The 12,438-nt window shown below is 66.7% G+C and overlaps 1 protein-coding gene across 2 annotated transcripts; it reads right to left on the bottom strand.

The window, feature by feature from the left end:
* Positions 1 to 1,318: 1,318 nt before the first annotated feature.
* Positions 1,319 to 11,560, bottom strand: NTRK1 (neurotrophic receptor tyrosine kinase 1). Of its 2 annotated transcripts, XM_072027956.1 has the most exons (17): positions 11,070 to 11,560; positions 9,397 to 9,471; positions 9,214 to 9,285; positions 8,823 to 8,891; positions 8,002 to 8,156; positions 7,740 to 7,888; positions 7,055 to 7,181; positions 6,065 to 6,394; positions 5,836 to 5,853; positions 5,609 to 5,667; positions 5,246 to 5,348; positions 4,778 to 4,924; positions 4,550 to 4,680; positions 4,299 to 4,471; positions 2,204 to 2,444; positions 1,833 to 1,991; positions 1,319 to 1,627 (listed from the first exon to the last, which is right to left on the bottom strand). In XM_072027956.1, the coding sequence occupies exons 1-17, from the start codon at positions 11,270 to 11,272 to the stop codon at positions 1,442 to 1,444; spliced, it is 2,397 nt and encodes a 798-aa protein (XP_071884057.1). In that variant the 5' UTR covers positions 11,273 to 11,560; the 3' UTR covers positions 1,319 to 1,441. The 2 variants fall into 2 exon arrangements, with proteins under 2 accessions (XP_071884057.1, XP_071884058.1); XM_072027957.1 differs by lacking the exon at positions 5,836 to 5,853.
* Between the last annotated feature and the right edge of the window lie 878 nt (positions 11,561 to 12,438).

Here is a 12,438-nt window from a genome sequence, read left to right as displayed (position 1 = left end):
GACCCCGCTTTGGGGTGACAACTGGGGACAGATCGCATTTGGGGCGCACCGTGGGGGCAGCTCTGGTTTGCTGCTGTGCCAAATTCACCCCAAATTCACCCCGAGGCCTCGCACCGTGCCTCAGTTTCCCCCCCCAGCTCCCCTTCCCCTTATCTCGGGTCGCGGTGGGTAAGCAAGGAGCTGGCAGGGCGCAGCCCTAATTAGCCAGATGAAATCAATTCGGCTCCATTACAGCCAGATCCAGGGCTCCAACATTACCAAGGCGGCCGGAGAGCCCTGGGAAGGATGATGATGAAGTGGCCGCTCCAGGGCATCCGATAACCCCATGGCTCCGGTGACGGTGCGCGGGGAGGGGGGGGTCTTGGGGGGGACGGATGGACGGGGGGCGCCTCCCTTTGTTCTGAGTTTTGGGGTCTTCGCCCCTTGGTGATGCCGCCCAAACCTCGCCCCGTGCCGGGCACCGAGACGGCGCCGTGCCACCGCGACCCCACCAGATCCTCGTGCCCTGCTCCAAAATGCCCTTCTTTCCCCAAAAAGCTCCTCTTTCTCCCCAAAGTCCCTCTTTCTCCCCCAAAAGACCCTCTTTCCCCCACCAAAAAGCCCCTCTTTCTCTCCAAAAAGCCCCTCTTTCCTCCCAAAAAGTCCCTCTTTCTTCCCAAAAAGCCCTTGTTTCCCCTCAAAAGCCCCTTTCTCCCCCAAAAGCCCATTTCTCTCAAAAAAGCCCCTCTTTCCCTCTCCAAAAGCCCCTCTTTCTCTTCCTACAGCCCCTCTTTCTCCCCAAAAAGCCCTTCTTTCCCCTCAAAAGCCTCTTTCTCCCCAAAAAGCCCCTTTTACCCCCCCCAAAAGCCCTTCTTTCACCCCCTACAGCCCCTCTTAGCCCCCAAAAGCCCCTCTTACCCCCTAAAAAGTCCTTATTTCCCCCCAAAGCCCCCCTTCCTCCCCCAAAAAGCCCCTCTTACCCCCCAAAAAGCCCCTTTCTCCCCAAAAAGCCCCCCCGAGGCAGCCAGGTCCCAGCATGGCAGAGAAGTGGATGTTTTATTATGGGCCGGGCTCGCTGCCGGGCCGGGGGGGGGGGGAAAGGAGCAACCAAGCCACGGGGGACCCTCGCCCAGACCCCCCGCACCCCCCCCCGGAGCAGCTGAGCCACCAACGTGGGGCTGGGGGACCCCCGGTTCTGCCCCCCAGGAGCAAACCCACATCGGGTGGATGCTGCGACCCCAACCCCATGTGGCACAGCCCAAATGGGACCCCCAACCAGCCCCACAGCCCCCCCCCAGGACACTTCCCATGGGGTTTGAGCCCTCGAGGCACCCTTTTGGGTACGTCGGGGGGGGACACACGGAGAGAGGGTCCAAACCCCTCCAACCAGCCTGGGGGGTGACAGCCAACCCCTCCAGGTTGTAGGGGGGTTTTTTGGGGCTGGGTTTGGGGGGGTCCCCGCTCAGCCCAGGATGTCCAGGTAGATGGGGGGGCTCTTGACCAGAGCCTGGAGGCGGCTGTGGATGTCCTTGATGCGCTGGCGCTGCTGGGGCTCGCGCTGCCAGCAGCTCTGCATGATGTCGTACACCTCCGAGGGGCACGTGCGGGGTCTCTCCAGCTCCCGGCCCTGCGTGATGCACTCGATGGCCTGCGGGAGGTCAAAATTTGGGGGGGGGAAAGAGCTCGCCCCCCCCCCCACCACCACCAGGTACCCCCAGGACTTTGGGGTCCTCTCCACGCCCCATCCGGAGAGCGGAGGGGGACGCAGGGGTTCAGCTCCTTGCTTGAGGCCGACCCCAAAATTAATGGTGGGGGGGCTCTCAGCAGGTGTTGCCCCCCCCCCACAAGCTCACCTCGGTGTTGGAGAGCTGGTACCAGGGCTGCTTCCCGTAGGTGAAGATCTCCCAGAGCACCACGCCGAAGCTCCAGATATCGCTCTCGGTGGTGAACTTGCGGTAAAGGATGCTCTCGGGGGGCATCCAGCGGATGGGCAGCATGGTCCGGCCTCCCACCTGCCCAAAAAGGGGGGGGCCATCAGCTAGGGACCCCCCCCCATAGCCCTTCCCCACCATGCTGCCGCCGGACCCCCAACCCCTTTCCGCTAAGTGCTCTGCGGCACCATTAAATATTAAATGGGCTCGGGGTAGGGGGCAGCAGCTAAAATGGAAAAATCGAGGCTTGGGGGGGGGACGGGGACGGGGACGGGGGGGGCACGGCTGCTCACCCGGTAGTAGTCGGTGCTGTAGATGTCGCGGGACATGCCGAAATCGCCGATCTTCACCACCAGCTCGTGGCCCACCAGGCAGTTGCGGGTGGCCAGGTCGCGGTGCACGAAGTGGAGGGAGGCGAGGTACACCATGCCCGAGGCGATCTGCGTGGCGATCTGCAGCATGTGGCTCAGCCTCAGCTGCCCGCGGGGCTGCCCCTGGCCCTGCTCCAGGATTTTGGCGTCCGGCCCGTGGGACCTGGAGGGGCAGAGGGGGTGCTCGGAGCCGGGGGGGGACACGTAGGGGTGGGGGTGGGGGTGCAGGTTGGGTTGGGGGGGTGTGCACGTGGGTGTGAATGCACGCAGGAAGGGGTGCACGTGTGTTTGTGCATGCACACAGGAAGCAGTGCACTGTGCGTGTGTGTGAATGCACACAGGAAGGTGTGCACGTGTGTTTGTACATGCACACAAAAAGGGGTGCACGTGTGCATGTGTGTGCATGCACACAGAAAGGGGTGCACGTGTGTTTGTGCATGCACACAGGAAGGTGTGCATGGGTGTGTGCTTGCACACAGGAAGCAGTGCACATGTGCGTGTGTGTGAATGCACACAAAAAGGTGTGAATGTGTGTGTGCTTGCACACAGGAAAGGGTGTGTGCATGCAAGCAAGAAGGCATGCACATTTGTGTGCATGCATGCAGAAAGGGGTGCACTTGTGTTTGTGCATGCACACAGGAAGGTGTATGTGTACATGCAAGCAAGAAGGCATGCACGTGTGATTGTGCATGCACACAGAAAGGGGTGCACATGTGTTTGTGTATGCACACAGGAAGGGGTGCACTTGTATGCTTGCACACAGGAACGGGTGCGTGTGCATGCAAGTAAAAAGGCGTGCACGTCTGTGTGCATGTATGCAGAAAGGGGTGCACGTGTGATTGTGCATGCACACAGGAAGGTGTGCACGTGTGTGCAAGCAAGAAGGCGTGCACCTATGTGTGCATGCACACAGGAAGGGGTGCGCGTGTGATTGTGCATGCGCACAGCAAGTGGTGCACATGTGTGTGTGCATGAAGAAAGGGGTGCATATGTGTTTGTGCTTGCACGCAGGAAGATGTGCACGTGTGTGTGCATGTGCATGCACACAGGAAGGTGTGTGTGTGCATGCAAGCAAGAAGGCATGCACGTGTGTGTGCATGCATGCAGAAAGGGGTGCACGTGTGTTTGTGCATGCACACAGGAAGGAGTGCACGTTTGTGTGTGTGCATGCACGCAGGAAGGCATGCACGTGTGTGTGCACTCAAGCCAGAGAGGGCCGTGCACATGCATGCGCACGTGCCGGGGAGCGTGCACACACACGTGCAGCCACACCAGGGAGAGCCACACACATGCACACACAGCCGAAGCAGCATCCACACCCCACACGCACAGAGGGCAGGCGGGCACACACACGTGTGCATGCACACCAGGGAAGCTGCACACATGTGCAAGAAAACCACGCACACACACACACACACACACGTGCCTGGAGGCGTGGTGCACGCCCGTGTGCGCACACCCACGCCAGGGAAGCCCGGCTGCGTGCCGAGGAGGGCTGTGCACACTCGTGCACGTGCACACGCAGCTGGGTGGGCACGGGGAGGGCACGGAGCCGGCCGGGGGGTGGGGGGGGGCAGCAGGCGAGGCAGGGGCACGCTGCCTTTGATGGCGAGCGCTGCTGACAGCCCGGCCGGGGAGGCCGCGGCCGCGAGCGGGGGGCTCTGCTCGGCAGAACCATTACTGCCAAGTCCCATAACAATAATCATAAAAGCCACGTCTCAGAGCTCATCGCCTGGCCACTAAAGCGATGCCTCTGGCAGCCTCCCCCCCCCCCCGCCTCTCCGCACCAACCCCCCCCCCCCGTCTAGCAGCAATACCTGGGGGGCCAATCGAAAAGTCTCTGCTTATTCCAGCTGATGGCCAATCTCTCTCTATTTAAGCCTCTCAGACAGCTAATCTAATCAATATTGCAAGGAGGGCTGCATTAGCAGGGAGCGCGGGGCGGGCTGGCTGAGCCCCGCTGATGGAGCGCACACGCGCGCGCGCGGGGAGGGGGCCGCGCGCCCCCCGGGCCCACCTGAGGAAGCGGTTGAGGTCGCCGTGCTTCATGTACTCGAAGACCATGATGAGGGGCTCGCCCTCGGTGCAGACGCCGTAGAATTTGACGATGTGCTCGTGCTGCAGCACCGTCAGCAGCTCGGCTTCCCGCTGGAAGTCCAGCCGCGCGCTCTCCGTCACCTCCTTCAGCGCCTGCCGATGGCACACGGGCTCAGCCCGGGACCCGGGACCCCCCACCCCGGACCCCCATCACCGTTCCCCCCTCCTCACCTTGACGGCCACCAGCATCTTCTCCTGCTCCGGGAGGAGGTTGGAGCACTCGGCCAGGAAAACCTTCCCGAAGGCGCCTTCGCCCAGCTCCCACTTGAGCACGATGTCCCGGCGCTGCACGTGGTGCACGCCTTGGGGGGGCACCCAGGCGTCAGCCCCCGGTTCCCCCCACCCCAGTTAGGTGCAAGGGGGCTACAGGGGGTGCTCGGGGGTCCCCCCCAGCCTTACAGGCATTGCAGAAGTACTGCGGGTTCTCGATGAAGTTGCTCTTCAGCCCCTCCAGCTTGCTCTCGGTGGAGGACACGGGGCTGCTGCCCAGGTTCATGAAGTGCAGGGACATGGCCAGGTCGTCCTCCTGGGCCAGCACGGCCGAGCCTGCAGGGGGACAGGGACGGGGACATCACGGGGAGGAGGACGGGAGCAAAGGGGGGGGGTTTGCACAGCGATGCCAGGCGCTGCCGAGCATCCCCCCGCCCCGGCCGGCCCCGGGGGGAGCCAGCCCGATCAAACCCATTTAGAGGCTGAATCCATTCCAGGAGTGAATTAGCAGCTGCTGCCCGCGCTGCCTGGCCCCAGCGGGGGCCCCCCATCGCCACCCGGTGTGTCCCCCCCCCCAGGGGGTTCAGGGCGATGGGGTCCCGTGGGGACAGTCACCCTGCGGCCGGGCACGGGGAGCGGGGCGAGGGGGGGACTCACGGTTGATGCCGAATTTGGAGCGGTGCCCGCACTTGTTGAGCACGAGGAGCATGACGGAGAGGAAGAGGCAGGCGAACACGGCCAGGGCCACGGCCACGGACACCTGGGGACAGCGGGGAGGGGGCTCGGGGTCCGGCTGCGGAGCCGGGTCCCTTCTCCCAGCCCTTGGGGTGGAGGTGGCCGCGAGCCCGTTGGGGAAACTGAGGCAGGGGGAGGGCAGGGGGCTGCCGTCATCCCCATCACCTTCCCAACCCGTTTGGCTTCGGGTTTGGCTGTGCTTTACGGATTTATCCTGCGTTCCCCTGGGTGCCCTGGTCCCCCCACCCCAAATCACAGGGCCCCCCGTGCCGGCCGAGCCCTCACCCCAAAGGTGCGCTCGTCCATCGTCTCCACGGGCCCCTCCAGCGAGCTGTTCCTGGTGCCTGGGGCGGGGAGAGGGGCGCAGGGTGAGCGTGGGGTTTGGGGATGCAGCGGGGACAAGGACAGCCACGCTCCTCCATGAGCGCTGCACCCGCACTGGGGGGGGGACCCCGGGTCAGCACGGCTCGGGGGGGATTTGGGGCAGGGGGAGCAGCGTGCCCAGCACTCACCCAGCGGAGACAGAGACACTGGCACAGCATGGAGAAAGGAAAAAAAACCACGCGTTATTCCCCCAAAAAGAGAACACCCCCAAAAAAATTGGGGAAACTGAGGCACGGAGCCACGAGGCAGCGAGACGGAGACGGAGACCGCGGTGTCGGCGCACGGAGAGGTTGCGGGGCACCTCCACCATCTGGGGGGGGAGCCCCCCAGGAAGCCCCCAGCCCCTCCAAGACGTACCAGGGATGGGTTCCTCGGGGCTGAAGCTGAAGGGGTTGTCCATGAAGCGCCCCCGCACGCTGCGGGCAGCGGCGCCCAGGGGGTTGCGCACCAGGAGGGTGTAGTTGCCGTTGTTGACGTGCGTGGGGCGGTTGAGCTGGAGGCAGCCGTGCAGCACGGTGGAGTTGTGCTCGTACTCCACGATGCGGGTGTGGATGTAGGGCCCCTCGGCCAGCGCCGTGCCGTTGAAGAGCCAGCGGATGCTGGGCGCCGGGTTGCCGTCCACCGAGAAGGGGATGCACCAGAAGTGCTGCGGGATGGCCTCGTGCAGGAGCAGGATCACCGGAGGGACTGGGGAGGCACAGCCGCCTGCGTCCCCAAACCTGAAGCCCCCAAACCGGCAGTCCCAAACCCGGCAGCCCCAAAACCTGTGTCCTCAAACCAGCAGCCCCAAACCAGCATCCCCAAAACCTCCATCCCCAAACCAGCGGCCCCAAAACCTGTGGCCCCAAACCTGTGTCCCAAAACCTCCGTCCCCAAAACCGTCCGTTCACAAACCTGGCGTCTCCAAAACCTGGCATCCCCAAAACCTCCCTCCCCAAAACCCTCCGTTCCCAAACCTGGCGTCTCCAAAACCTGGCGTCCCCAAACCGGTGGCTCCAAAACCTCCATCCCCAAACCAGTGTCCCCAAAACCAGCAGCCCCAAAACCGGCGGCCCCAAACCTGCATCCTCAAAACTGGCATCCCCCAAAACTGACGTCCCCCAAAACTTGGGGTCCCCCAAAACCTCCATCCCCAAACCAGCGTCCCCAAAACCTGGCCTCCCCAAAACCTGCAGCCCCAAACCAGCATCCCCAAACTGGCATCCCCAAACCTGGTGTCCCCAAACTGGCATCCCCAAACCTGGTGTCCCCAAACCCTCCGTCCCCAAACCCTCCGTCCCCAAACCTGCAGCCCCATAGCCCCTTTGTCCCTCTCCGGTCCCCGCGTCCCCTCCCCGTGCGGCTCACAGGTGACGTTCAGCACCACGCTGTCCTCCGCCGGCCCCGCCGCGTTCTCTGCCCGGCAGGTGAGCTCCTTGTGGTTGAGGCTGGAGGAGACGTTGGTGATCTCCAGGACGAGCTCCCCCTCCGAGACCTGCGGGGCACAGCGGGACGCAGTGAGCCAACGCACCCTACTGCGCACCCCCCTCGCCACCCCACCGTGCCCCCAGTCCCCGGGGCGTTGCGCTCGCCTTGGTGACCCCGGGTGGCATCCCCAAAAACTGGCGTCCCCAAAAACTGGTGTCCTCAAACCGGCAGCCCCAAAACCGGCACGCCCAAAGCCTCCATCCCCAAACCAGTCGCCCCAAAAACGGTGTCTCCAAACCTGCGTCCCCAAAACCTGGTGTCCCCAAAACCCCCCTCCCCGCCGTGCTCCCAGCCTCGGGGCGTTGCGCTCGCCTTGGTGACCCCAGGTGGCATCCCCAAAAACTGGCATCCCCAAAAACTGGTGTCCTCAAACTGGCAGCCCCAAAACCGGCACGCCCAAAGCCTCCATCCCCAAACCAGTGGCCCCAAAACCAGCGCCCCCAAAACCTGGAGTCCCCAAACCAGTGGCTCCAAAACCGGTGTCTCCAAACCTGCGTCCCCAAAACCTGGCATCCCCAAACCCACCCCCCCCGCCGTGCCCCCAGCCCCGGGGCGTTGTGCTTGCCTTGGTGACCCCGGGTGGCTCCGAGCCCACGTCGGGCACCAGCCAGTCCCCGGTGGCCGGTGGCTCTCCGGCGATGTGACAGGTGATGTTGACGCTGTCCCCTTGGCGCAGCGCCACCTCGGGGTGCTCGATGCGGACCGTGGGGGGCTCTGCCGGGGACAACGGGGTGCGAGAGGTCCCCGCGCTGTCCCCAATTTCTCCAGGAGGGGGGACACACGCCAGCACCCCCCAAAACCGGGGGCACCGCGTCCCTGCCACCTACCGCAGCCGCTCAGGGGCTGGCTGCCCAGTGGCACCAGTACACCGCCCTCCCAGCAGCCCAGCGACTGGTTGCCCAGTTCGGCGCGGCTCCCGTCCTGCCACAGCTGCAGCCAGCGGACCCCGCAGGAGCATTTGAGGGGGTTTCCCACCAGGATGCTGGGGGTAAAGGGGGCGAGAGGACGTGTGCTGCAGCGGGGTGCCCGGGGGGGGCCAAGTGGGCGGCCCCCCCCAGCTGCGCTGCTTCTGGACGGGGCGCCCCGGGGGGATGGTTTCACGCGGGGGTGTGCCACGTGTGCTGTACCCCATTGCCAACCCCATTTCCATCCCGGTCCTCTTCTCCATGCCCATCCCCGTCCCCGTCCCCATCCCCATCCCCATCCCCATTCCCATCCCTGAGTCTCTGACTCATCCCTGACCCTATTACCATCCCCGTCCCCATTCCTGACGCATCCCTGTCCCTATTACCATCCCCTCCCCGTCCCCATCCCTGACCCTACTACTGTCCCCATTCCTGACCCACCCCTGTCCCTATTACCATCCCCATCCTATCCCCATCCCCATCCCCAACCCATCCCTGACCCTATTACCGTCCCCATCCCCTCCCCATCCCCATCCCCTCCCCATCCCCATTACCATCCCCATCCCCTCCCCGTCCCCCCCCCATGACTCCCATCCCCTCCATCTCACCGCAGGGCACCACCCATTCCGTGCCCCCAGCCCCCCAGCCCCTTCTCCCGCACCACCCGTACCCACATCCCCCCCACCACCACCACCACCCCGGGGGGGGGCCACCCCCGCTGCGCCCCCTCCCCGGGCACTCACAGCTCCTGCAGGGGCAGATTCTGGAAGGGTTTCCAGGAGAGGCTGCGCAGGGCGTTGAAGGAGAGGTTCCTGCCAGCACAGCACCCATCAGCCCCCCCCCATAACCCCGGGACCACCCCCATCCCGCATCCCCCTCATCCCGCATCCCCCTCGCTCCCGGGGGGGGCTCCTGCCCCGATCGATGGTTTCCCACTCAGCAGCACGGCCCCACGTGTGTGTCCCCCCCCCACCTCTCCAAAGCCTGGCTGCGGCGGGATGGCATCGATCCCCCCCCCGGGCATGGGGATGAGCCACACTGCACCAGGGATGAGTGTCCCCATGCCGGGGGGGGGGGACATGGAATTGTAGGGACAGGGATCGGAGCCCCGGAGCCATGGGGGGGGGCACTCACACGTGGCTCAGCCTGGGGGTGTCCTGGAAAGCATCGTCGGAGACGTGCTGCAGCCCCGAGCCGGTGATGGTGCTGGGGGGGGAGAGGGCTCAGCACGCACAGCGGGGTCCGAGACCCCCCCCCCAGGACCTTGTCCTCTGTCCCCCCCCCTCCTGCACCCCCCCGGCACCCCAGGGTGCTCACAGGTTCCGGAGGTCCCGCAGCATCCTGGTGTCAGCGCGGGTCAGGGCGGTGAGCAGCGGCTGGTTCTGGATGGTGCTGGAAGGCAACGGGGCCACGGGGGGGGGGGGTCAGGTGTGTCCCCCCCCCCCACGGGGGCAGCACCTCCCGGGGGTGGGGGAGCAGCCCTGAGCCTCCCCCTCGTTCCCCCAATTTGCTGTCAGGAGCTGCTATGGTTGGGGGGGGGGCACCGCTCTCTGCACCCGGGACCACCACCCCCCCCCGCCACCCACCCCACCCTGGGAAGAGGCGAACAAAGAGCCGGGGGGGGGGAAACTGAGGCAATGTGGGGGGGGGCGTGCGGCAATGCGGCAGGGCGAGGACCCAGCCCGGGCACCCCGGTGCCACCCACGCCCCCCCCCGTTCCCCCCCCCTGCTCGCCACGGACCCCGCTGCGCCCCAGCCCTTTGCGCCCCCCCTCTCCACTGGCACCCCCGTGGTAGGGGGCAAGGAGCTGCCCCCAGCCCCTGGGGGGTCACAGCAGGGCCCCCCCCGTCCTGTCCCTGTCCCCATCGTCGTGTCCCAGCCCCTGCAGCCTCGCCTCGACCCCAGCCCTATAATCCTATCCCAATGTCATCCCCCCAGCCCCATAATCGTACCCCAATGTCCCCCCCCCACCCCACTGCCGTGTCCCCGTCCCCGTCATCGTGTCCCAGCCCCAGCCCCTGGTCCCCAGCCCCAGCCCTGTCCCCACAATAGTCTCCCAGCCCTATAACCCCATCCCATCGCCTTGTCCCCATCCCCATCATCGCATCCCAGTCCCTTCCTCACCACCTTGTCCCCGTCCCCATCATCACATCCCAGCCCCAGCCCCAGCCCCTTATCCCTGTCCCCGTCCCCATCCCCACCACCGCATCCCAGCCCCATCCCCGGTCCCATTCCTGCATCCCAGCCCCATCCCTGTCCCCAGTCCCTTATCCCCGTCCCCAGCCCCTTGTCCTCACCCCCAGCCCTGTCCCCATCTGCATCCCAGCCCCATTCCCTCGCCCCAAGCCTCATCCCCAGCCCCAGCCCCTTATGCCTGTCCCCATCCCCATCCCCATCCCCTGCACCACCCTGTCCCCGTCCCCAGCCCCATTCCCAGTCCCTTATCCCCGTCCCCATCCCCTTATCCCCAGCCCCAGCCCCTCACCCCCAGCCCCAGCCCATCCCCAACCCCATCCCCGTCCTCCAGCCCCTTATCCCTGTCCCCGTCCCCGTCCCCAGCCCCAGCCCCATTCCCAGTCCCTTATCCCCGTCCCCATCCCCTTATCCCCAGCCCCAGCCCCAGCCCCTCGCCCCCAGCCCCATCCCCGTCCCCATCCCCTCACCCCCAGCCCCATCCCTGTCCCCATCCCCTTGCCTCCAGCCCCATCCTCTTGTCCCCATCCCCATCCCCTTATCCGCAGCCCCAGCCCCGTCCCCATCTGCATCCCAGCCCCAGCCCCTTACCCCCAGCCCCATCCCCGTCCCCATACCCTCGCCCCCAGCCCCATCCCAGCCCCATCCCCTCGCCCCCAGCCCCATCCCTGTCCCCATCCCCTTACCCCCAGCCCCTTATCCCCGTCCCCAGCCCCTCGCCCCCAGCCCCTTATCCCCGTCCCCAGCCCCTCTCCCCTCTCCCCCAGCCCCATCCCCTTACCCCCAGCCCCACTCACATCTCGACGAGGAGGCGGGACGCCCCCCCCCCAGGCAGGACCCCCCCCAGGCTGCTGACGGTGCCGGGCTCCCTGCAGAGGAGGCTGCGGGACGTGGGGCAGGGGCAGGGCGGGGGGCAAAAGGGGGGGTCGGGGGGGGCAGCGGGGGTCGGGGGGGGCAGCAGGGGCAGGAGGGCGGCCAGGCAGAGCCAGGAGGGCAGCATCGCGACCCGGGGCCGGGGGGGCAGCTCCAAGGGGTGGCAAACCGAGCCCCCCCACCCCCCCCCCCTTGCAACCCACGGGCACGGCGAGGCGTGGGACCGGCGGCTTTAAAGCCACCCCGCGTGGCCCGGCCTCCCGGGGAGGGGCCGGCGGCTCCCCCCGCCCCGACCCTGCCCGCAACCCCGCGGGGGAATTTGGGGGGGGACGGGGATCGCCGAGCCCCCCCCCTCAAAGTGGCGCAGGGGGTGGCCGGGAACCCCCCGACGCTCCCCACGCAGCCCCTGGGTGGGTGTGGGGGGGTCGTGGTCTTGCCCCCCCTTGCCCCCCGGGGGTCCCGTACCCCCCCCCGGACCCCTCATCTCCAAAATTCCCCCCCCCCCTTGGCCCCCTCCCCGCTTTCAAAGCGCACCCGCAGCCCCCAGCCCCTAAAGCACCCCCCGTCCATCCGGCCGGCCGGCCCTTCCCGTGCCCCGGGGGGGGGCAGCACAGCCCCCAGACCCCCCCAACCCCTCCCCGCAAGGCCACCAAGACCCCCCCCAACACCCCCCCCCAGGTGCCCCCCAAAACCTCGCGGCGCACCGAGACCCCACCGGGGCGCAGGCAGGGGGGGGGCGCACGGTCCCGTCCCCAAATGTCACCCCCGGGGTCCCCTCCTCGTGGGGGGGGGGGGGGGGCACCCCCCCGGCATCACCACCCCAATTCTGCCCCCCCCCCATCACGGCAGCAGGGCTCACACATGCGCTGAGTTTGGCACGTCCTCAGCCCAATTTTAGCCCCCCCCCTCCATGCTCAGCCCCCAACCTGAGGCGCCCCGGGGCTGAGCAGAGCCCTTGCAGGACCCCCCCCCCTTCCAAAATCTCCCCCCCCCTCCCGGGTTTATCCCCCCCCCAGCACCCCGCCGCGCCACCTCCTCCCGAATTCCGCGGTTTTGACGTTTTTTTCCCCAGAAACGCCCCCGGGTCGGGCAAAGCCACAGCTGGGGCGCACGGGAAGCAGATGGGACATGGGGGGGGCGGGGGGGGGGAGCGGAAAAAAAATCCCCGAGCTGTGTCCCCCCCACACACACACACACACAGCAGGCAGCCCTGGAGAGAGCCCCATCCCCCTTTATTTGCCCTCATGCCCCCGATGCTGGTGCTGGGGGGGGGGCAGGAAGGCAGCGCCGTGC

Source organism: Anas platyrhynchos, chromosome 26, assembly GCF_047663525.1.
Source record: "Anas platyrhynchos isolate ZD024472 breed Pekin duck chromosome 26, IASCAAS_PekinDuck_T2T, whole genome shotgun sequence".
Taxonomy (NCBI): domain Eukaryota; kingdom Metazoa; phylum Chordata; class Aves; order Anseriformes; family Anatidae; genus Anas; species Anas platyrhynchos.
Note: the sequence above shows the minus strand (reverse complement) of the source record. Positions and strands in the feature narration are given on the sequence as shown.